We start from the raw sequence: 26,748 nt of genomic DNA on the forward strand, positions 1-26,748 counted from the left end.
CGTGCCATCAGGTGTGTGCATTTGTGAGGCTGTGTGAAAGAGGCTGTGTGAAAGTTTAATAAATTGTTTTATTTAGTGGAGTTATTACTTTGATAATACAATTTAAATTGCAAATGTTTGGGGCATTAGTTTTTTAAAAAAGGGTGGCATGGAGGCGTACAAGGTCCTTTGGCATGCTGCAGCACATTTTGATTTTATATATATATGCAGCTAGGTCTGTAGATTCTGCACTCTGTAGCTGTAGGTTTTTGAAGCTGTTGGTATCACCTTTAATGCTGTTAGGGGTAACTAACTGTCATATGCAATGCCTTCCTAGATCACCACACCAGCAGTTCAGGCAGACTGTCCATCCACAGCCAACATATGATTGAAGCGTTCAGCACAAAGCCTTCGTACTTTAACCTGAACATTGTCAAATCCCACACAGAATTAGACCAGTTTCACTCTGTAGCAGTCCAGTTTCCTCGTTCCTACACCGAACGGCAGAAGGCAGCCGTGACTAACCGGGCGACAGACAACCTAGACAGCAGCCAATAAACTCAAGCTACACTTCTGTTTCTCTCAGCCAAATGATGTGCGGCATCTCAAGCAGTCAACGATCTCTCGCCAAGAGGTATACTACCCAAACGTAGCTTCAGAGGGCTTTTAATAGGGCAAGACCCATTGTTGCCGTTCCCATTCATTTAATGAAAATGAAGCCAAAATCTTCCACCATGTTGGCGATCCTGATACCCAAGTCTGCGCAGTAGAGACCAGAGCATTGACAGTATATATTAACTGGACCAAGCCATCCCGCTGATTTCAACGGAGCCAGGTGAGGCCAATCGTGTCACTTCCTGATCGGCTTCTCGTGGGGCGTTAACCGGGAAAGTGAGAGACTGCGCAGGCGCCAGCATGACGCAAATCTTCTGCGTGCCGTGCAAACAACCTTACTGTTTATAGGAGCCGCACAGAACTATTTACTCCACAGTGAGAAAAGCTCCAATCCGTCCCAAAATGGGGCTTTTATTGAATAAACAGCAGATAAAAACTAGAATTACTGATAGCCAATATTAGTCCACGGATTTACTGAAGAATATTCATAGTGTGTCTATATAACAAGCATTTAGAAACTCAGTAATAAGAATAATAAATGTGTAATATAAATTACAGTTATATCTATACATTATAATTCTCATAGTCTATCTTATTTATATTTACTACTATCTTACTATCTACAATGTATTATAACTGTTAGTAGTAGTATTATATTTGCATAATAAGAGGTTACTTTGACCCTGCTCTAATTCAATCAGCTCTGTACTATTAAATTAAGAGGAGCAACTTCTCCAAACATTACAGCACGGTATTTTGGGTCGCTGTCTTTTTACATCATCGTTAGCATAGTTATTTAAAAATTTAATTTTCTAAAGCTATGAACAGATTATTAATCTTATGGATCAAATGACAGAAAATCTGTTCTTTGTAGAAAAGAACACGGGCCGTGTCATAATCGAAAACGGCTTGGAAATACATTTATTATTGGTTCAAAGACACCCCGAAATGAATGGAAGTGAATGGATAGCTTTGCTCAAATGGTCCTCTCATCCCTCAGCAGCACACTTCCGGTGGCACGTTTTGGAAGGGAAAAGCTGGGGGCCTGGTCCAGAGGAGGGAGAAAGACTATGGAAAGACAGCCTTCTCATTTGAATAACCCCACCCCTGAGGGCCGCCTTGAGGTCACAGGCTGCAGAGTGGAGCGGAGCTGACGTTGGTTATTGGCCTCTACCATAACCAGCCCTTTTACAATGACCACACATTTTTGCTGCATTTAAATATTGGGGGTAGAATTGCAGTATATTAGAAAAAAACATGATTAGAAGTTGTCTGTTTTGCCATTGAAACCTATGGGGATGGGTGGGGTTACACAGCTTTCTGCAACCGAACAGCAGGGGGCGCCCGACCTGTGGTGGCTTCACTTTTGAGAGACGATGCTCTGTCCAGCTATACACAGTCCACGATTCTGACCAAACATGTAATCATTTACAAATCTTTCTAAGACATACCTGCATGATGCTTTCTTTACAGCATCTGCTACAAATGTATTTGTAAAATAAGCTTTAAAGAAGTGGATAATGAGTAATTGCTCCATTCATGTGGCTACCTTTTGTGGCTTTATTTTGGTTCCAGGACTTTAGTAGTGTGTTCATCTTTTCACTTGAAGATAATCTGTTTGTTTATACAGCTCCTCCCTTCTCTCCATCAGTGCAGGACCGCCATGCTTGTTTACTCCATTTCCACTGGAGACCTCCGTCAGAGCAGCTTTCAGCAGTTCATCTCTGCATTTCTGTAATTACAGGCTCTGGCTCTCCCCCTGCTCTCCACACGCAGGAGCAGTGTGCGTAAGTGTGTTTTTCAGTGGGAGTAAATGGATGTGGAGTGTGTGAAGCTGTGGCCTGCTCTTATGCTCGTACTGCAGGTGTGTGTAGAGTGGAGAAGCAAGCAGCACTACAGGAGGAGAGGAGTGTACTCCATGCTTGTTCTCCACTCCATCACTGTCCTGCGGGCTCTGCTCAGCAGAACCCCCAACCGCCGCTCACAACCACCTCCGGCTGTGGGGAAAACCATTCTGCTGGGATGCTCTACACACACTCCAGACAGTTTTTGCAGAAGCATCTAAATACCGAGCCCATGGACATAAAATAAAAATAATTAAATAAAAAGGTTGTATCACACTCTCTCACCTTTGTCACACACACACATACACTCTCTGGAGAGAGTGACATTCAGGAGAGGCAGCCGTGCTCATCCTTATTCATGGCCTGCACCTCTCTCTCAGGAGCTGGTCATCCTCATCATTATTCAAACACTATCTCTCTCTCTCTACCTCTCTCTAGCTCTTCCTCTTTCACAAGTATCTTTTTTATTCTATGGTTTCTCTCCCTCTCTTTCTTTCTGTGGGTTTTTCTGTCTCTTTGACTGTTTCTTTTGACTTTCAAATGACTATATTAAAGAAAGGACAGCACAGTGTCTCTCAAAAAAAAAAGTTGCCACAGGTCTAGTGCCTCTGCTGGCTGGTTGCAGTATCATGTATACATAGCTCCATCCATTCCCGCCCTGATTTTATAGTTAGTCCTGTAGATCCTGCACACTTGTAGGTTTCCAAAGCTCATCATCACACTAGCAGTTGAGGCAGTATGTCCCTCCACAGCCGACACAGAATTGAAGTGCTCACCACTACTACACATACTACCCAAAAGTAGCATCTGAGAGCATTTTCATTTAAAATGTCTACAGTGACTGGTTCCAACAGTTAGCTTTCCCTGTGCTAATATTGCCAAATGTTTCCTCAAGAAGTTATTCTGTTTTACTGTAAGCAGGCAGGGTTACAATATGGAATGAAGCTTTGACTGAAAAAGAACATCTGCAGAACCTTACCGTTTATGGAGTAGCGGAGTTGCAGACAAGCTGTTGGATAACTAGCTAGTTAATCATAGTAATATGGTTGTGGTAGTGTTGTGCACATGGACACTGTTCTCAATCAATAAGTCTAATATTAACTTATAATCTAAAAAAAGAAAAGTATGTGTGGAGTAGGCAGAGTCTGGCTCTGCCTCTGGTCTCTACTATGCAGAATCTGCTTGCAAACTTGACAACATTGCAGCCGATTTTTAGCTTCAGTTATATAGAACAGAAAAGAAAATAACCACACTCTCTGCAGTCTTTAGTTTGTTTTTGCTTCTTAACCCCTTATTTCTCTCTCTGCATGTACCTTTTTTGTTCTGTTCTTTTCTCTTTCATTGTTTCTTCTTCTACCACTTTCACTCTTCTATCTTTTCATCTTCTATATATGTGCTCCTTACTCTTAGTTTCTTGTTTTCCCTTTTTTTCTTCAATTGTTCAGTTCTCTCTGTTTCTGCTTCTCTTGCTTCTTTTTCTCTCCCCTTTTTCTATTTTTTTCCTCTATATCTGCTTCTCTTTATATCTGTCCCTCTTTCTTTCTCTGCTATATTTTCATTCTAGGCCCCCCCTTTCTTTTTTTGTCTGTTTTTGCCCTCTATATCTTCTCCTCTTCTTGCCTCACATGCCTTACTTTTTTCTTTCTTACTCTCCCGCAATTTTTCTCATTTCCTCCTTTTATTTTTTTTTATCTTTGTTCCCCCTTTTTTCTCTTTCTCTTTGCATTAGGCTCATTTTCTTTCATTGTGTTGGTCAGGCTGGGCATGGCCTTTAGTTCTGATTTCTGTTTGACTCATTCTTTTCCATAATTTGTTCTTTTTTTTCTTGTTCGTAAAGCAGCATCACAGCTGAAGAAACTGGAGGGGTAAAGCGTACAGAGTGCAGTCCCCCTCTCTGGCCATGGGGCACATGGGTCCTCCTTTTTTGCATGCAGTCTGAGTACAGTAGGTTAGACAGAGCAGGCACAGATCAATAATGCGAGCAGAGTAAAACCCTCACACTGGGATAGAGACTCCTGGCTTGTGGCAGTTTACACTGGAAAAAAGTGGTGTTTTGTTTGTTTGAGTTACATTAGATCTTTTGATATCAACACAGAAGTGTCTTTGAAACATATTAATAGTGATAGCTTTGATGAAATTTATTTATGTGGAAATTAGGGTAAAAATGCAACAGAATGCTCATGTTCTCTGTGTATAAAAGCAGCCTCATGGATCTGTAGGTAGTCATCTAGAATGCCTGATGTATATTTGGCACAAACTTCACATCCAGGCATGTGTAACTGTCTGTCACCAAGTGCAGGGCTTCAAATGAGGCCAGGGTCTTTACAAATAGACACCACTGTTGCGAGGATAATTATAAACAATCGCGGGAAAGTGAGCCAAAAATAACAGCAGGGTAACATGTTCCAAATGCCACTAACCTTCCAGCTCCAGCTCCTTCTGCTCTGGCCTCTGTCACAGTAAAGAGACCCCATTTGTTAATGCGTTGAGATGAACAAACTGTGCAGAAGTCAGTTAGCTGTAGTCTTCCAGCCCAAGGCTTTTTTTTATTTTGATTTCCCACCATGCAGCACTTACAGCAAAAAAATAGATAGATGGATAGATCAAGCAATTTTTAATCCCATGGTTGAATTTTCACATTGCAGTAGCCCCATGTACTTTATAATGTTCTTTTCTATAAAGTATAGATGCACAATGATATCGGAATTATATTTCAACGTCATACTTGCTGACATTTGTTGTATGACATACATGTACCAAGCATTGAAACATGAACGATTTAAAAAAAAAAACAGCAAAAATATGATTTCAAGTTTATCTACACTAGTGTATGTTGCCTCTACACAACAACTTCATTTAATTTTCTGAGATTCTGCTGTGTAAGATTTTAAAAATAAGCTGAAAATATTAAAATTTTCAGAAGCTCTGCATTATTTTAATGAAGTGAGGAAGAGGTTTCTGAGGCAGGAGCTGTTTGAACCCTTGTTCCAGACCCCTAGCACATTTATAAGCTAAAACTATTAAAACTAATTTCACGTTTCCCAAAGGTACAGCGTTCTTCCTAACATACAATGTACTGATTACAGCAAGGAGGTGAGGGATAATACAACTATTTGAAGGTCACAATTGAACCCCTGTCCTTCTGCCCCTGATTAAGTGTATAATTAAAAGCCATTTTCAGTGTTCAAGGCTGCTGCCGTCAGAAATCATCTTTGGGAAAAGATGCCTCTGGTGAGTGAAAGAGTCCATACACTACATCTGGTGAAATAACCATTATTCTGTTCTTCTTTCTTTTCTGGGGTCTTTTGGTTACAGTAATGTTCTAAAATCCAGTGCCTTAACCGTTAAACCATGTACTTCAGTTTTTTTTTTGCCCTCATAACTGCAGTTCTGCAATTCTCAGTGAAATAACAGCAATTTTATATATACCATCATGGAACCCTGTGGGACTCTTAACTGTTAGCAAATGTCTTATAGGCATTTATTCATTATGATTAAAGATCTAGGGTTCAGAAGGTTAATATTACTAAATAATAAAGATAATGCTGCCGTGGTAGGCCCTAAACAATTTTCTTAAGTCCTTGTTTTCTTACTGCACTAGATTTTTAGGGAAAGGGCAACTCGAACTTTTTATAAAGTAAAAAAAAAAAACTTTCGTTTAGTTGCCAGGAGCCAATGAGAAGGGTCTAATTTTTATTTAAAATGGCTGTAGTTCACACACAAGCAGCAATATCAATGTACAACCAAATGCTTAGACCCCCTTCAGCGTCAGACTGAGCATGTGCAGAGTATACTGGTCTGGTTTCAGCTAGGCTTCAACTACAATTTGTAAATTTTGCCAACACAGGTTATTTAGTCAGTTAGTGTGAATTAAGTTAGATGAGGCAATTGGTTTGTTGTACTTAATTTTTACTTTAAAATCACATTAAGAAGAAGAATGTAAAGTTTTTTTTATACACGTTGCACTGAATTAAAACTAAATCAGTCTTGTCCAATCGGAGGAGCACCACATCATCCAGCTAACAGAGAAATCTTTTTCTGTGAATTACTGGTACAGATGGTAAAAATGTCTAGTTAAATAAAGAACGACATTTTGGCTCTGAAAAACACTGGTTCTCCTGTCGATCATGCTGAACATTGCTCCCCTCTGCATGATCTTGTGATGGGAAGCATTATACAGCCGATCCTGACAAGCTGACATCATAACACTGTGAGAGCTTCATTAAAGTGAGTGCTCAAATTTTGACATCTACTACTACAAGCTGTCAGAATGACCTCGTCCAATTTACAGGAATTGTGTTTTCAGCCTGAAGACAAAAACAGATGACTGACGTCTGGAGCACCTAATCTGGGTTCTTCATGAGCTGAAATGTTGCAGTTAGTCAGATAACTTCATGCAAAGTCAGGCTTTATTAAATGGTCACAGAAAATGTTATTCATATTGAAGATCAGATCTCTCATACTCCAGTTCTGTTATGTATATATTTTAATCAAATAATAAACGTGTCCCATAGCTTACATAATAGTGTTTTGTCTTTGGTAATATTTGGTAGCATGATTTTGTATGGTTTTTTTTTTTTTTTTTGACAGAACACATTTCAAACCCCTTGCAAGGTTTATTAGTACAAAAGCATCCAATACTTGGAGCAGCTAGTGGTTTGTTGGCTGTGAGGTTTGACTGCATGTTAACATTTTCTTAGAAAGGGAAAAGAGATCAGATCAAAAGGTTTAGAGAAAAGACCACTGACTTGCACAAACCTGAAAAAGGATACAAAAAGATAGCAATGGCACTGAACGTTCTGACAGACACAGCTGATGCATATTTCACTAGTTCACTGGCTGCACCTTATGGTGGCAGAAAGAGGCAGAAAGAGGACATTATTACTGGCTGACACTAGACTCCTGAGGAGGCAGGTGGTCAAGAATCATTAAGTGACTGCAAAAGACTGTGGCAGCAAACACTGAGCTTTTAGTTTGCACATTGATCTCCATGACCCTATATACCTCTTCTGACCTAAGTCATTAGAAACTGGAAAATTTGATTCAGTATAGATAACTGTTATCAGTGTTGCCTCAGGCAATGGTTTCGCTGTGAGGTGTTTTTGGATGATGCTGTTCATGGATGATGGTTGGATGCAACTTGGACCTTTCAGGAAGTCTGACTCCAGTAGTTTGTAATTTATCACACCCTGTCCCTGATCAGCAGTCGTGTACAGTGGGGAGAACAAGTATTTGATACACTGCTGATTTTTCAGGTTTTCCCAATTGCAAAGCATGTGGAGGACTGAAATTATTATCATAGGTACTCTTCAACTGTGAGTGATGGAATCTAAAACAAAAATCCAGAAAAATACATTGTATGATTTTTAAATAATTAATTTCCATTTTATTGTGGGAAATAAGTATTTGATCATCTATCAATCAGAAAGAATTTTGGCTCTCACAGACATGTTACTTCTTCTTTAAGAAGCCCTCCTGTTCTCCACTCATTACCTGTATTAACTGCACCTGTTTGAACTCGTTACCTGTATAAAAGACACCTGTCCACACACTCAATCAGTCAGACTCCAGCATCTCCACAATGCCCAAGACCAGAGAGCTGTGTAAGGACATCAGGGATAAAATTGTAGACCTGCACAAGGCTGGGATGGGCTACAGGACAATAGGCAAGCAGCTTGGTGAGAAGGCAACAACTGTTGGTGCAATTATTAGAAAATGGAAGAAATGCAAAAATAACGGATAATCTCCCTCGGTCTGGGGCGCCATGCAAGATCTCACCTCGTGGAGCATCGATCTTGAGGAAGGTGAGGAATGAGCCCAGAATTACACGGCAGGACCTGGTCAATGACCTGAATAGAGCTGGGACCACAGTCTCAAAAAAACGATCAGTAACACTCTACGCCGTCAAGGATTAAAATCCTGCAGTGCACGCAAGGTGCCCTTCCTCAAGCCAAAGCCCGTCTGAAGTTTGCAAATGACCATCTGAATGATCCAGAGGAGGAATGGGAGAAGGTCATGTGGTCTGATGAGACAAAAATAGAACTTTTTGGTTTAAACTCCACTCGTCATGTTTGGAGGAAGAAGAATGATGAGTACAACCCCAAGAACACCATCCCAACCGTGAAGCATGGCGGTGGAAACATCATTCTTTGGGGATGCTTTTCTGCAAAGGGGACAGGACAACTGTGTGAAGGATGGATGGGGCCATGTATCGTGAGATTTTGGCCAACAACCTCCTTCCCTCAGTAAGAGCACTGAAGATGGGTCGTGGCTGGGTCTTCCAGCATGATAACGACCCAAAACACACAGCCAGGGCAACTAAAGAGTGGCTCCGTAGGAAACATTTTAAGGTCCTGGAGCGCCTAGCCAGTCTCCAGACCTGAATCCAATAGAAAATCTTTGGAGGGAGCTTAAAGTCTGTGTGGCCCAGCGACAGCCACGAAACCTGAAGGCTCTGGAGGAGATCTGTATGGAGGAGTGGGCCAAAATCCCTGCTGCAGTGTGTGCAAACCTTGTCAAGAACTACAGGAAACGTCTCATCTCTGTAATTGCAAACAAAGGTTTCTGTACCAAATATTAAGTTTCTTTTTCTGGTGTATCAAATACTTATTTCCCACAATAAAATGGAAATTAATTATTTAAAAATCATACAATGTATTTTCTGGATTTTTGTTTTAGATTCCATCACTCACAGTTGAAGAGTACCTATGATAAACATTACAGTCTTCCACATGCTTTGCAAGTGGGAAAACCTGAAAAATCAGCAGCGTATCAAATACTTGTTCTCCCGACTGTATAAACCACAATGACTTAAAAATTCATGATTACAAGACAACAGGTTGTGTAATGCGAGCAGTAGCCTTAAGCAGTCTGGTCACTTGAAAGTCAGTGTGTGTACATGGCATAAGCAGTGCTCTTATATTCTCTACACTGAGAACATGTTGTGAGTGAAAGGAACTGTGGTACTAAGGTGAATTCTAAATTTGTAACATTCTGAAACCCCATCATCAAACACGAATGAGCATGCTCTTCAATAGACATGCAATGACTAGTAAAGTTTATTGCAACTTCCTGCACAGTGATGAAGCATTGTTCAGTCCTTCCTGCACAGTTTGTTTCCTTTCAACTCAATGTTTTTTCATCACCTGACATTCGAAACTACTCTTAAAATGTTTGAAGACCAGTGTAGTTCACTTTACATGAAACAACTAGGGTGTCTAAATGCGTATTACACCCTAATACAACAAGGTGTAGACTATATACTATATACTAATACTATAAACTAATTCTAATATATGGTATGTATTTATTGGAGTTTGATATTTTAGGTGGCCTACAAGAATGATCAGGCTAAACAAGGTAGATACCATGACCAAGCCGATCTTCCACAGCAGGACCATTTAAACCAAGCTGGCCAACCAGCATAACCAGTATTATCAGCATGACCAGCATTACCAAATTGGTTGACCACCATAACCTGCATGACCAAGCTGGTGGTCCACAGCCAGCATGATCACCAAGACTTAGCTGGTTCATTAGCCTTGACCAGAATCATCAAGCTGGATGACTAGCATGACCAAGCCAAGTTGATAGGCATGACCAAAATAAAATGCAACATACACCATGCTTGTTAACCTGTTGCTTAACAATATATGATATATGGTCCAACAGGACCCATACAAACACTCAAAGGCTGACCAATTCCATGTATGCATTGTGCATATTTGTGTATACTCAACTTGATCTTGACTTGGACTTGACATATCCTGATCCTGGTCTTGGTCTTGATTTGAACTGGACTTGGCAGTTTTGACTACAATGATGTTATTCAATTAGTACACATTTGGGACAGACCCCTCATACTGTCAGTTCAGGTCACAAAGTGTTAGAATATTAACTTATTAAAATATTAGGACCATGCCCTCACTGTACTCTGTCAAACATGTGTTTAACTGTTTTCTAGCCACACTTTAGGACTGTGCTGTGTTGTGTTCATTAAAAATTTACTGGAAATGTTTAATATTTTATCCTGTGAGTTTAGCATCAGGTGGATTTCACTGTTTATTTATCGATATTTCCTATTGAGTTGTTAATCAGTACGGTTTCCTGCCTGGATGAAGGTGTGGATGAAACCACACCACTGCTTATAGCAAGAGACTGTCCCTTTAAACTGAAGTTGAGAGAGAGACACAGAGAGAGGGGATATAGAAAGAGAGAGATACTGAGAGAGAAAGAGTGAGAAACTAAGAGAGAGAGACAGAGATACTGAAAGAGGCTGATAGAGAGAAAGAGAGATATACTGAGAGCAAGAGATACTGAGAAAGACACTGAGAAAGAGAGAGATATTGAGAGACAGATACTGAAAGAGAGAGAGAGAGAGAGAGGGACTGGCTCTGGCTCTGCAGCGAGTTGACAGGCTCCAGCTCCGCACAGCCGCAGTACTCACGCGGTCAGTGAGTGTGCGCGTGAACTAGCGGTGAAGCTAGCGGTCAGTAACGGCAGCGCGCGGGTCTCTCGCTCGTGTTTTCGTGCGGGTGGTGAGGCTGTGGAAGGGAGGAAGGGACTGGAGCTCTGAACGCTTCCCGTTTGAGGTGGACTGCGCTCTGCTGGGTGGGAGAATATTCCTGACACTAACCTCTCAGCAGCTTCAGAGAGAGAGAGAGAGAGAGCGCCGCGGAGCCCCGGTTTATACAGCGGACAGCATGGAGTAGAGCTGCACTGACCCACCGACCGACCGACCGCGACACCAGCTCACACATTCCGCGGGGTTATCTCTCTCTCTGTATCTTCTCTGTGTGTGAGAGCGCTCTTAAACACAGCCAGAGCGGAGCAGCCTGGTCGGGTACAGTCTCCAGAGAGCTGCAGTGGACTGGGAAGGACCACAAGATGTCTGTACCGGTAAGAAATGATGATAAAATTAACTTATTGTTATTATTTATCTGTTAGAACAGTGAAGCTGCTCTGCTTGACTGTAGCTGAATTCTGAGAGCTGTTCCTCTGACTTTCTCCAGCACCTTACTAACAAACAGCTTCAGCTTCACAGTCCCCACAGACTCTACCTGCTGTATTTACATAGATATCAGCCTACTGGACTACTGCTCTTATTATAATACATACTGTGTTATTATATTACTGTACTGAATTCTATACAGTACACTTAAACAAGTAATTCTAGAATTGATTGTACATTTCACATTTCCCACATATCTCATTTGTATGGTATTTTTACTTTTTTGACCAGTTCTTAAAAATATAAGCCAGTACCTAGCTGGCATTTTAACGATGAAATGCCAGTTTATGGTTGAACGTTTTATTTGGTGTTGATTTTAAAAAGTGAGTCAACATTGATATTGCAACGTTGTTTCAGCGTTGTACGTTTAAACTTTACTAAACCCTAGCTCACTAAAACTAAAAAAAATCACATGATTAACAAAGTGTTAACCATAAACCATCACTACCAATCTGATTCAACATCTGATCTCAAAAACACAATACAAATAGAATGATGAAGGTATGATGAAGAATTGGTGCCCAAATAAAAATGCAATCACAGCAAATTGAAATTAAACCACTTTTTCATCCCTCCATTCAACCGTTTTTTTAAATTGTACACAGAAAAGGCAGAAAGTTGAAAAAATTATGTTGATTTACTGTTAAAATGTTAAAGTTTTCACAATTATTTAACACTAAATGTTGTTTCAACGTTGTTCCAACGTTGAAACAACAACAGACATTACTTCAAACATATTTCAACCACATTTCAACACATTGAAGGTCCCTTGTGTGCCAGCTGGGTAATAACGTTCAGGTTACACTATAAATAATGCTTGAGTTTTCTTTTTACCACAATTTATACACAACCCACTGTCTTCCTATTGATATGTTTGTACTAGGTCTGCGCAATATATAATTTCTGTACAGATAACGCAATGTACACATGCAATAGTCACACCACAGGACGTGCAATGATTTCTGCACTGTCAAATTTAAAAAGAAAAAAAAAAAACATGACCAAAATGTAATGCAACATACACCCTGCATGTCAATCTGTTGCTTACCCAGTGCCCATATACACACACTCAAAGGCTGACCAGTTCCATGTATGCGTTGTGAATATGTGTACCGGTATACCCAGCTTGGTCTTGACTTGGACTTGACATGTCCTGGTCTTGGTTTTGACTCGGACTCGACTCTGGTGGTTCTGACTACAATGCTGTTATTCAATTAGTACACATTTGGGACAGACCCCTCATACTGTTAGTTCAGGTCACAGAGTGTTAGAATAGTAATTGATTAAAATATTATGACCACGCCCACACTGTTCACTATCAGACAAGTGTGTGTTTAACTTTTTTCAGTAATAATAGCTACTATTTACATTCAGTTTGCATTATTATTAATTATTATAACGGATTGTTAAAAAGAATAAATACCAGTACATCAACATTGATCTAATATATTCAGGTGAATATATTACCTGCATTTTAGCAAAATACATTTTTTAAATGTTTTTGCTGATACAAAGAAAAAATCATACTATTCTAGTTGTACATGACAATATCTAACAGATTGATGATTATATATACCCAATATCATTTGTTTTACTCTAACTAATGATACACATATTTCATTAATAACATTTACATGCTGGTTGATTTGCTTTAGGTGAAAATTCCTGTGTTTCTTAAAATTAAAATATACATCACAGAACAACTAAATATGACAGTTTTTAGTAAACAATACAATCCTGTGTTTAGACGTGCTTTGTGAAATCAGTTTGGTGTTATGGCACGAAATTGTGGAAAATGTCAATTATTCATATTGACGACTCAATAAGATAACGATATTAATGATTTAATTTTTGAATGGGCCAAATAGGCTGTTCCATGAACATGGCGTGTCTGTGATTCCCATATCAGGCAGCTCAGACCTGTAGGGAGTTGTGTTATCTCTCATCTGCTGTGGAAACTGGCCTGGGTGTTGTTATGCTGCAAACTGGCTGATACCAGCTGGAGAGTACGGTACGAGATTGGATTTCCAGAGCTATTACTCTGCGTATACAGTACCAACCCCCATAAATAAATCACTGTACTGACAACAGTAGAGGGAAAAGCCAAATCCTCATTCAGTGTTCTGTCCAGCCCGGAGACAAACAAATACATAATTGGCAGAAAGAGGCTCATTGGTTGTATATGCCAAATATGAGCTCGTTTGTTTGTCACAAAGAGGTGCTTTTTAAATTATGACTACATTCACTGAGCCACTGGGTTTTACAACAAACATTTGAAATAGTTAACATTAACAATGAGCTCTCAGGTGCTGACATTCATTATTCGTTTTAATACATGTGTGGAATAACTTATGGTTACACTGTGTAAACTCTATATGTAGAAACTAATCATAGAATAGTGTGGTTATAATACTTTTTACAGTGCATTCTGTTTTTTTTTTTTACATTTTGGTGATACTGTGTGTGATATAGTGTTGACTGTCTAGATTTTGCTTGTTATAAAAACTCTTTAGAATACATACTGGTTCTGCACTGAGTACATCATGATTATACTTTGTAGACTATAGTCACACAGTCTTACATATTCTTAAATATGGACTATTTAAGATTGGAATACTTGAATCTTGAATATGTAGATAACCCCATTCCGGCAGCTGGTCCCAGTCTGCACCAGTTGGCCACTGTGCAGCATTAAGGCTGCGTTTTACTCAAGCCGTGTGAGATTTAGTGAGTGGCCCTCAGGGACACAAAACTTTAGAAGCTTGCCAATTACAGAAATAGCACTCTGCCTGCAGAGAGACAGAGCAAGGCAACATGCCTTATTTTGTTTCCTGCCCGTTTTCCGGAGAATCCCACCTCCTGCTTACAGGCAGTAAAATGTTAGTGAGGATGACCTGCTAGCCAGTCAGAGCACAGGTGGGTGGGTCCTCTCTAAATACAGGTGGGGGGAAACAGACTGCGGTGTCCCTTGGGGCAGAGAGGGGCTAATTCGGGTCCTGTCTGTTTAAGTAGCAACCAATATAAATGCTGCAGAGGTTTGTGGAGTGCTGTGTAGAAGTAATGTGGAAGTATAACCTGGTTCTCTGGTGTTCACCACTTCAGGCTATGTGCTTGGGAAGATATATCAGCCTATATCTTTTACATTCCATTTGTTCATTGTGGAATCTTCTGTGTGGTGAAAACACAGCTCTGTGCATGTGCTAGCTTGATTGAGTTGCAATAACATGCTTTTTGCGTCAAGATTGCATCTTACTACCATTTGGCCAGATGCCTTTCATATCTTGTAAATGTGTGAGCAAGTGGAAAACTGCAGCAAAAACATCAACGAAACATCTGTATTCTCCATCTCCTGTTGGAACATCTCAATGTAGTCTGATTGATTGGAACATACTCTGATCACATTGGGTTCTGGTTGGGTGTACACCTGGAGTTTAGTGAAAATGTATATTGCTGCAATGTGTAAACCACCTATAATTGTATTTCAATCATAACACTCAAACACTGAATATCCTTTTGTGCAAAGAAAATGGAAATTGCTATGGAATTTGTAGTGTAAAAAACAGTAAATATGAATAGCAAAAATTATATTGGCATGTCCACAAGTTCAGTCCCTTTCCTTAGCCAAACTGGGATTATAAATAGTAGACTTTGCTCTTTAAGCCAGACTGACAGTTTAAAGTGTTAAAGGAAAAATTTAAGACCGTTAAATAACACCAATCAAAAACACAAATAAAGCAACTATAAATGAAATATACCTGCAACAATAACTTGTCAGATTGCTAATTGATGTTTTGATGGTTTGGTTACTGAATTGGCTGATTCAGAGTTACCACTAACTAAGCAGAGGAAGTAAGTGGGTACTTGATGGCTGCTAGGCTAGAAGCTAACCAAGCCAACTGCTTACAGTCTCTTCTGCTATTTACCAGCAAATTGCGCTGAATAAACACTGAGAGAACCCAAAGAACACAGAAGGAAATTTGGAAAGTGCTAAAGCTATGTTGTGCTCTGTATTTTTATTTTTACAGGAAAACATTTGTTTTATTTAAGTCCATGTAACGGGCAAATATGCTTGTAAAACTGCATCTGAGCTATTTTTGCCCCAACCAAAGTCACACAGTTACTATTACACATCAAAGAACAACTTAAAATATTAAATTAGTGAATTCCACTGCAACTTTATACAAAACCCTTGCTATCAGAATGTGAGGATCCACCCCTGTACACCTGAAGTGATGGATTTAAGCAGCAGCTTAGACATATTTAGATTTTGTTGAGGTATGGATGGGCGTGATATGAAAACAAAGCAGGTTTTGAAATGTAGCAGAGAGAAAGTACGTAGTGGACAGAGTTTTGTTTACGTCCGCTACCCAAAATGAATCTCAAGCTGCATCTTCTCACCACTTTTGCTCGTACCACCGGCTCTATTCTTTGTCATTTCACAAACTGCCACTCTGTCGAAGATTCACTTTCCATCACACGGCGTAGCAGAGCATGCAGGGACTACATAATAGGGAGAGTGTGTACTGTCCACAATGGTGTAAGTGTGTGTCCTCTGTTTAAGTCTCTTCACAGTTATGAGAAAGGCATGGTAGCCATAAAATGTTTTCAGACTCGCAGTTTATTTATTCAGTGGCTACAACAATGAACCAGTGTACCTTGGTGGCTGTAAATGAAGCATTGTGTAATTTAACCACCAGTTCTGCAGTTCTTGCAGAGGTACTAAAATGTTGTTTCACTAAATAGTGCAAGCTTCTTCTGCTAAGCATGTCTTTATATAGCTACAGAGGCTCCTACATATCCACAAGAATTCTTCTCGAAGGCTATGCGTGGCCTGTTGCATGCACAGGCGTGTACCATCATCTGTATATAAATGAAAGAGCATCATCCATATCCTGTACATAATACATACATTAGCCTCCAGCAGCTACTCACATTAAGCAGAAAGCCTTAATGCTCGGCTTCAGGGCTATTAGAGGAACAGTGCCTACCTGCCTAGAGTCATGCAGTCATGCAGCCAGGCTCCATTCATCCCACTGCAGGCTTTGAATAATCATCTGTTGGAACTACTGTTATAACTTTAAAAGTTTGAAGTCCTATGCTAATACTTCTCAACTGTGGTTCCACTATGCTAGGGTACAAATTTAGGGAGACGAGTGGTGGTAAATAACGTTGGTAGGCAATGTTTCTCTAAAACATGTGAAGTCTGCCACCGACACTTTTTTAGGTGGCCAACACGTTTGGAGGAATGTTCCAGACACACAGCTCCAATATATAAGCCAAAGGACACCTGTGCCAACCAGCATTATACACTGTTATGACCGAAGTCAGGAAGTAGCAGTATAAAAATTGATCAGATAATGTTATGTCGGTGTATGGCTTGAAAGTGCCCACACCTATATAAGTGTTGAGGTGTTATCTTGTGAATGAGGCTGAACACTTGCTAGCTTGCTTATGCCAAGGTAATGTGAATTACTGAGTTTGAGCATGCTCTGATGTGGGCGCCAGATCGATGGGATGATACATTTCATAAGTTGTTCCGAAACATACAACCTTTTATGATCTATATATGTATGTGTTTTGTGTGTAAAGAGAAATACATCAAAAAGGCATTACCACCCGCAATGTATAGCAAAGTGGATGGTAATAATTGTGATTGGTAACATCTGGTTAGAATTGTCTATGCAAAGAGACATGCAAAGCAGCTCAGGCTAAAATCACATTCACATTCAATGCAGGTCAGTTTTGTGTTCTTTAGCTTACTGGTACATAGGGCATGTCAGAAATCATGGGACACAATACTATTCTTGTATGCAATAGTATTGGCAATTTACTTTTTTATATAGTGGACGTAGATGTAGTAGATGTGACATTTACTAGAGATATTGAATAGAGACTATTACTAGAGATTATTGTGGTGCAGTATAATTTATTTTAATTCAGTGCTGAATATATGCAGTGCATTATTAGGATCATGACATGTTGGAGCATTGACTTCATCTGATTGACAATCTGGTGAAAATCTCAATTAGAGGTAGGCCATATCATATTGTATGCAATAATATCGGCAAATAAACTTTGGTATTTATTTTGTTGCAGCGCCAAGAATAACTTTATCGCACAAATACCCTGAAATACTCTTCCAGGGCCTCTGTAAAGCTCAGGCATGCTCAGGCTCTCAGCTCAACTCCTGAAGTTCAGTGCAGCAGAGAAAGAGAGGGAGGAAAGTTCTGCCCCGCCCTCCCATCTCCCGCATCTGAGGAGCTGGAGGTTAAACGAGGCCTCGGCGGGGAGCCCACAGCCGCTCCCACAAAGCTCACTCTGAAGCCTGACATTTGGAGCTCGTCATAGATGATGCGCCGCATACATATTAATAATCGTGGCTGAGGTGAGCCGTGTGCATTTCAATCACGCCGTTACCCACCCTGGCTATTTGTGTGTGGGGTTGCCCTAGCAACCGAAAGCTGATAGCCAGCTATGAATCCATGCAGGCGATCTTACAAACAGTGCGTTAGTTTTCGTGGAGATGTGTGTAACTTAGGCTACAGGGGAAGCTGGATGATGCTGTGTATGTGGTGAACGGGCAAGCGCAAGCCTGCATGAGGTATTGCGACACTCAGAAATACCTTTCCCATTTTCTCTGTCTGTCATACACACACACACACATTTTTTAAATGTTATTAATTTCAAGAGTATACTACTGCAACTATATAAATGTTTACCTCATATAAATAAATCACTTTAAAAGCTGTACATTGTTGTCTGTTTTCAAAACAACAAAAACTTACCAAAACTTTTACTTTTTACTGTGCAAAAAACAAAATAACATCTAACGTAACAAAATAACATGTAACAAAAAAAAATCTTTAAAAATAGCGTAATGTAAGAAAAATGTTTTCAAAACAACAAAAACTTACCAAAACTTTTACTTTTTACTGTGTAAAAAACAAAATAACATCTAACGTAACAAAATAACATGTAACAAAAAAATCTTTAAAAATGGCGTAATGTAAGAAAAATGTAAACCATAATACCAAAGCACATTTACAGCATGCATTTACATTTGCATTTATGGCATTTAGCTGACACTTTTATCCAAAGTGACTTCAGTGTTATTTCTATTACAGAGGTGGGCCAATGTAGTGTTAGGAGTCTTGCCCAAGGACTCTTATTGGTGTAGAGCAGGATAGTCACCCAGACCTGGAATTGAACCCCAGTCTCCCACATGATGTGGTAGCTCACTAGCAGGTAGTGGTGTTATCCACTACGCCACAGCATGCATATAATCTAAACACACAGGCTCACACAGTAACACACTATTGTCTAGTGGCTCACAGCACATGCACTTGACACATCTTTGTCTATCTTTAATGACTGAAGGTATCTCTTCTTTTCGCAAGCTCTCTCTCTCTCTCTCTCTCTCTCTCACACACACACACACACGAATCCACACACAGGTATACAGGAAGCATCTCAATCCATTGGTCAGCTGACAAATTCATTGGTTTGGAGTTGACAGCTCAGCAGATATGCTGGTGTTTAGGCTGTGAAGCTGCTGCAGGTGTAGATATGATGAATGTGGATGGGGCTATAAATATGTATATCACCACAGGATTCACTGCTTCCTCTTTTAGTTAAAGAGCGAATTATACAGGTACGCTGCCTCAGAGCTTACAGAGCTTATAGCACTGCGGTTATACATGTATATATGGGAATGAATTAAGTGTAGCCAGACCTGCCACTATAATTATGTTATTGGGAATATCGTGCAATATGGCACTATAATTGTGTTCAGTAACTTCGTTATGTCCAATGGAAGCTTCTAGCCAAATATCACCAATCACAATCATTACCACCAATTAGCATCAATGTGCTATTATATAATTGTTATATCAGTGAAATAAAACACTTTTTAAATTAAAGTGATATAATTTATCTTGACATGCTTATGTGTAGCACACCAGACAACCACACACACATGCACACACAAACACACAGTCATTATAAGAAATTAATCCTTGTTGCAGTGTGTGTGTTTGTGTCTGTGTGTGCATGTACAGGAGCAGTGCAAAGAGAAATGAGGAGCTGTGTGTGTGTGTGTGTGTGTGTTTCGCTATGGGCAGGTGACTACCTAGCTGAAATATGAAAATGTGAAGATACTGTGGAAAAGCCACACATTCTTTTACTGTTTGCTATCAGTCACTGTGTGTGTGTGTGTGTGTGTGTCAGGCTTGAGGGGGAGGGTCTGAAAGCGTATCTCTGATATAATGTGGGAGGGGAATGTGGTATGAGGGAATGTGCCCCCCCCTCTCTGTCTGTGTCTATGTGTTCATTCTTCATCTCTCTCTTCTGTACACCCCCAATCACTGTGGTCTCACCCAGTGCTAGTTTGTAGTGTTTCTCTACCTTGTTTACACACATGGACTTTTATTTTGTTGCAGAGCTGCTCTGTGTGTGTTAAAGTGCGTTTGTTCCAGAGGGAACAGTTCAGTGTGAAATTCATGCGCAGTCCTGCTGATTTCCAATCCTGGTGTCGTTTAGCTCAGCATGGCGTCGGTCACTGTTTCCACAGCTCAGGCCACCAGTGCCCAGTGTTCCACTCAGCACAGCACACAGGGGAGCAAATCAGAGACCCCAGGGATGTAAAACTGTGATCTGAAGGTGAACATTTTGCTGCCTGGGATTTGCAATGTTCGAAATGGTCAAACAGAAATAGCATAACACAGTTAGTTTCCACCTTGCGACTTGATTTCAATAGTGGCAGTATCTCACAATAATTACATTCTGAACTCATTTCTGAAAAAAATGACTCCTACTACTACAATTACTTCTAACAAATAATAAAGTTTAAGATAACAAAAACTATACGTCCTAAACTACACCAGAGAAATAGACTGAAGGAGAAACAGAGGTTGATTTTGTCATTGTCATTGCATAGAATGTAATTGAAAGATCAAATTAAGAGCCACAAATCAAGAGCAGAGAAGTATAGTAATGAAGTAGAATTACTTCACTACTGTAATTAAAGGAGAACTCCTATGTAAAATTGACTTAAGGTGTAGTGAAACATGATAAAGAGTACTAACCTTTGTTGAACAGCCCACCTCCGCTCTCCGGCAGCTTTCCGAAATCCAGTAATTTTGTGCTTTTTGCCTAGTTCTCTTTACAACGGGCCCTTGCAAATAAATCATTTAGCCCCACACCTCATTGGTAGAATTCGGAAACCCTAGCATTTAAAACGAGGCATTAATAACTTAAAAAGGGACAAGAAGCTTATTAAAAACCACAGTTTACAACCTGTAGCTAACCTGATCTCCGGGAGCCGTCATCACTGTACTGATCATGACTTTACTTTAAGATGGCGGCATCTGGAGATTAGGTTACGCTATGGGATGTAAACAGTGTTTTTTAATAAGCTTCTTGTGCACTGTTAAGTTATTAATGCATCATTTTAAAGCTCCTCATCGTTGAGCAAACTAAGCGATGGAGCTGATCTTTGTAGAACAGTATGTTTCCTAAAGAATTGTAGTTGAAGCAATGTGGGGTCAGAGATTAACAACCTGCTTTAAGCAGTGTTCTGCACCAAGGACTGTGCTGTACATCAAGAAGAAAGATGAAGCAGGTGCAGAGTACCTAGAAATTGGGCAAACTTTACAGTATCCAGAAACCTGATATTTTAATAGAAATATGCTGATGTTATGTTGAAAGATGAAGTCTGCAGTAACAACCAGAGGACCAAACCGGATTTACCTGTTGATAAGACACACATTGCATGTATGAATATTTATCACAATGTAACACATAATAATAGCTTATTCTGAATTCTAGTCTATATAGATGACCATGGGCATGTAGAGCTTACAGCATCCATTGAAGCTCTGCTATAGAGTAGCAGTATGTCATGCAGGGATAGCTGGTGCTAAGCTCCAGCTGTAACGGTGATTGTGTGTGTGTGTGTTTGTGTGTGTGTGCCGCATGTTTCTGCTGAGTTGCTAATGAAATGTGGCTAACGCATGTGGCCACACTGTGGCCAGGCCCTGAACTCAGCGTAACTTGCTCTATTGTTCCAATGTGCTCTCAGGCTCCCCCTCTGTGTGTGTGTGTGTGTGTGTGTGTGTGTTGCATCTGACATTGCAGCTTTGAGGATGCATGCCTCATTTGCATATTTTATTTGCAGATCAGTGTGAGAGAGAGTGGAGAGACTGTGTGTGTGTTTCTTGTGATCTGCTGAGCTTTTCTGTAGCTTCTCAGTGTGATAGTCCAGCTGGTAGTCTGGAAGGATCAGGAAAATCGTACGTGTGTGTGTGTGTGTGTGTGTGTGTGTGTGTGTGTGTGTGTGTGCGCGTGCTTGTGTTTGTGTTGGTGTGTTTGTGTGTGTGTACCCTGGTGCCAGTGCCAAATTGGGCCGTCTCCACTGTCGTAAATCTCCGCAGTGATGTGTGTGGTGGCAGTGTTAATGGCGGCCCATCGATCACGCCTGGCCCGTCTCAGGTTGGGATACATGTGTTTGGAGTGGAGGGGCTAGCGATGTTCACTGCCTCACTTATTCCTGAACCGTCCAGTCAATACAGCACAGAGTCAGAGAAAGAAAGAAAGAGAGAGAGAGAGAGAGAGAGAGAGAGAGAGAGAGAGAGTCTGCAGATTGATCCTCATTTGAAATGCAGAGTGGCTTGGCAAGAAGATGAACATGCAAGCTGGAGGGTTGTGTGAGGAGCAGAAAGAGAGAGAGTATAAGGAGTGGCAAGCAGATGTAAAGTGAAAACAGGGTGAAGGGAGGACAGGGTCTGGAGAAGGAGGGAGGGGGGTGTCAAGAATGGTGGAAAGAGGTGATGGAGGACAGAGAGAAGAAGAGCAAAAAAGAGAGAAAGAGCAGAGGACGAAGAAAGCAAGATGGAGGCAGCAAACGCCAGTTCAATCTGCCAGTTTGAATGACCTTGTTTGGTCACAGTGTACATTTAAACACTAAACACTTGGAATGATGTATTGATACTAGTGGAAAATGCTGGATTAGATGCAATCCTGTCATGTAGCAAATCCTGTCTGAAACAAGAAACACACACATCACACACACTGTGTGATGTTACGTTGTTATGTGTGTGTTATTTGCTATAGGCTTGAGTAGTCTGAGCTTAATAGCCTGCTTTTAGAGCTGCATTAAACATGCAGTCTCTGTCTGGGCTATTCACCTTATTTCGCCACACCCACTTTTGCATTTGTGTTAGCATTTCCGGGCAGCTTATATTAAATGGTTTACGGTCATATCATATTCAAAGTGAGTGCACTCTGAAGGAGTTACAGCTGTGGACATTTATCATAACAGGTATACAGCGCTTTACAGCATAGCTAACCAGCCACTAACACAAAATGATATGTAGTCAGCTAGCTAATGTATGTACACCACCTTCCACATAGGAGCCCAACCCACTCATTAGGACTCCCCCTATCACTAGTGATGCCCCAACATACCAGGAGGGTGAAGACTAGCACATGCTTCCTCCAATACATGTGAGCTTCTTTTCGAGCTGCTGCTGATGCAGCATTGCTGAGCAGCCAGCGCGCTCGGGGGAAAGCGCAGCAGCTCGGTTCTAATACATCAGCTCACAGACGCACTGTGCTGTGGACATCACTCTAGGAGTGATGTAAGGAGAGAGCCCCATCTACCCACCCGGAGGGAGCAGGGTCAATTTTGCCCCCTTTGAGCGCCGGAAGCTAGATTGCAAAGCTGCATGAGCGGGGGTTCTAACCTGCAACCTCCCGCTCATAGTGGCAGCGCTTTAGACCGCTGGATCACTCGGCACCATGCACAACACAAACTAAGCAAACACAGGCCAGGAAGATGGGTACGCCAAAGAACGCTGTTTCACAGTCAAGGACCTTTATATACAGAAAACTAGTGCAACTATTATATGCTTTGTCAACATTAGCATTAATTAATTAAAAATTTTGCTTGCTAATATTTTTCAATATTATGTTATATCACCAAGAATATTGTTTTCTCAAAAAATACCCTGAAATATTGTAAAATTATTTTAGAGCTCTATAACCCACCCTTCAGAGGTCCTGCCTTAAATGAACTGTAGCTTGAGATATAGGAGGAGAGAGGATGAAGAAAGAAGTGCAGGAGACAGGAGAGAGAAAGTAACATGACAGCAGTTGTGATGCAGCCGCTCTATGATGAAGACAGGAACACAAGCGTGCAGCTTTTCCCTCAGTTTCCCTTCATCTCAGTTTCTGTATCATGCTCAGCTGCAGTAGCTGTCTCCTGCAGCCCATGCTGCTTCACAGTTCAGACATTGATTTTTGGGGGAGATAATACATTTGGCCAGTCTATGGTTCATTCCCTGGCATCATTAAATCACATTACACCCCTTGCAGTCCCTCCATGATAAATGAGAACAAAGATGATACAAAAAAGATAATCCTTGCTTATGGACAAGTCATGATTTAGTTGGCACTTACATCTAAACCCTGAAACCAGAGGACTCATTTCTGCTTGTATTAGCTGTTTTTTTTCCTCTCTCTTTTTTCCATTTTATTGATTTCAAAATTTAAAGTAGCTAAGACTCAGGTGATGCCATCTACACTTAAAGGGTGAACATTAGTATGGACTATATTTGAGTCACCTGAAGCCAGCTGCCTGCTTCTTTATGAAACACCCATGATGCAATGTCATTGGACACAAGAATAATCCCAGATTTGTCACATCAAATAAAAGACGCTGGTTCTTAAACTTAGTAAGGGTGGTCTGACCCTGTTCACAATAGCAGGTGACATGCGACCAGTCATTTGCTATGGGAGTACAGGATTTGAAGACCAAAGACCCTAGATTGTCCTCTCTAAACTTTTGCTTCCCATCGACATTACTTTCCTATTGTTGGAAGCAGGGCTTCAGCTATGGGATATTTTAGTAATCGAGTATTCTTCTGAAAATTCCTTAACATATAAACATACATTTCCTTGGTTAAAGAGCCATTTTTAATACGATACCTGCCAAAATATATCAAAACCGATGCTGAAGTGGTGCCACAATAATTCTTCATTAGAACATAGGTTTAGGATTTAATTCCATAATAAGCAATTTCTTTGCGATCTTTGTGGTTTTTTGACACTTTCAGGAACTTGCACAATTGAAAATGGTTTATGCTAATGGGTTGAGGTATTCCTGAGATCCATTTTCTTGCCTCATTTCAGTGAAATGGAAGGAAATGGAACTGCAGCATCCATGTTTTATACAGTCATTAAATCAGACCAGTAAATTGGAATCCAACATAAAAGTTTACCATAACTACTTCATCAAGTTAACTTTACCCTAATGACAATGAAACCGCAACTTTGGAGGGGGGTGACGCTCTGATATTTTGATAGAATCATATGCAGCAAGCCTCTCATATCAATTAACCCTAGCACATCATACACTGCGTCTGTCCTGTAAATGAATGATTTGGTACTGATAAGCTGCTGTTGATGTGTATCTAGCTGAGCATGTCACTCTGCAGTGCCCTGGAGCTGCAAAGACAAACCAATGTTTGTGAAATGAAGTGAATTAATGACTAGCTATGCTGAAATGCTCCAGAGGGCATGAAAGTGACATCATCCGCCTGTGTTTTAATGAGCTGGCGAGTGTGTGTGTGTCTTCATTAAGTACCTAAGAGAGTAGCGCTCCTCTCCAATCAGCCCTGCACAGCAGGGGATTGTGTACGTGTGCCTGTGTATTTATGCGTCTGTTGCTTGTGTATAGTATGTATACTATAAGTATTTAAACAGAATATCATGAAGAGTATGTGTGGTTCTGAGCATTGTGGCTGTACTGTATATGTGCATGTACAGTATATGTGTGTCATTTTCATTTGCTATGCATAATCCGTGCTGTACAGCAGTGTGAAACAGCTGTGATGTGTGTGTTTGCCGCTGTTTGAGGACCTGCTAATCTGTGTGAAGGTTAACTGGTCCCACCCGCATTACACGGCCCAAATTAAAGCAGCACTATGCATAATGTATGCGCCAGCCCAGCCCAATTCAATTTCATAACTGATGGATTACCGCAGATAAAAAGGAACATCCCTGAGCTTTATTTCATACAGTGAGCCCGCCGTTTCCATTTAAGCCTTGTGGAGCGTAAGCTGAGATAGGTTTGTTCACGTGGTTTGTAAAGGTGCGGCGCAACCATAATTGGCTGGTTCCTGATAAACCGTGGGAGTCATGCATAATTAATGTAATTTATTTCCGTCTACCTGAGAATAGATGAGGGGGGTTCACCTTGCCCTCTTTGATTCAGTTTGACCTCCATCATCACTTCCCACACACTTATATATACACACACACACAACCAGTGCAACATCAGGCTGTTGGAAATGTCTCATTCAGAGCCTGTCAGTGTGTCCTTTCTCTTGTTGACCTTTTCTATGATGGGAGTTGTGTGGCGGTGTGATTGGGGATTTAGAAACTCTGTGTGTGTGAGAGAGAGTGTGTGTGTGAGAAAGTGAGTGAGATTGCTAAAATGCCAAAATGCAATGAAAGCACGAGCTAAATCGAGCCAGCCAGGTCCAATGAACGAGTGAGCAAGTGAGTGAACGAGTGAGCGTGATTTGTTTTGAGGATGGAGACTCCATTTCATACAGCTGCCACAGACTGACCTTTTGGCTGGGCATTGTCCCCTTTCTCTCATCAGTGCCGATGGATTAGCGTTAGCGCGACGTTATCCCAACGCCGGCTCTCTCTTTCCCCGCCAGCGCCACGACCTTTCCACGGCTGGTGGCCTTTCCAGTGCCAGCCCCAGGATTAAGCCGCGGGATAATGGAAGGACTCTGCACCATATTACCGCAACTGTGGGGGCGAAAGCAAGTCATTTATGGCCAACAAAAGCAGCTCCATTTGACAGAAAATTGATTTGAGGGGATGGGCTTTTTCGATTGCTCGGAAGATATCACACTTCTTAAGGGTTTCCTAAAGAAGATTTCTAAAGAACGGCAGCATTAGCTAGAGTTCTGTTTCTTGTTTCTTGTTTCTTGTTTCTTGTTGGATATGGAAGATTACAGCCTGCTGATCACTCTACAAGTTCATAAGTGGAGGTTTAATCATTTATCTTAGTAAAAATTTACATCAGATGTGGTCAGTCAGCCAAAACATCACAGATATGATGCCAATGAGGGTTATGTACTGGTAGCCTAACTGGGAACCAGAACGTTTTGTCCACAGGCTCCCTGTTGGCTGTCAGTGATAGGCCACATCAGGTTCAGTAATGGAACCAGGAAGAGTTAAACATGGACCCCATTATGGACCTGATTTGGGCTAGATTGGACCGAT

General features: G+C 40.8%; 1 protein-coding gene across 2 annotated transcripts in view; it reads left to right on the forward strand.

The window, feature by feature from the left end:
* Nucleotides 1-10,752: 10,752 nt before the first annotated feature.
* bcar1 (BCAR1 scaffold protein, Cas family member) overlaps nucleotides 10,753-26,748 on the forward strand; it is a 116,577-nt gene continuing 100,581 nt past the window's right edge. Inside the window, exon 1 of one of the 2 annotated variants that reach the window (XM_049483358.1) lies at nucleotides 10,753-11,336. In XM_049483358.1, the coding sequence (XP_049339315.1) occupies nucleotides 11,325-11,336 (12 nt within the window). In that variant the 5' untranslated portion in view covers nucleotides 10,753-11,324. The remainder of the gene's footprint in view (nucleotides 11,337-26,748) is intronic. The other variant, XM_022679719.2, reaches the window with a different exon arrangement.

Source organism: Astyanax mexicanus, chromosome 9, assembly GCF_023375975.1.
Source record: "Astyanax mexicanus isolate ESR-SI-001 chromosome 9, AstMex3_surface, whole genome shotgun sequence".
In the NCBI taxonomy this organism is placed as follows: Eukaryota; Metazoa; Chordata; class Actinopteri; order Characiformes; family Acestrorhamphidae; genus Astyanax; species Astyanax mexicanus.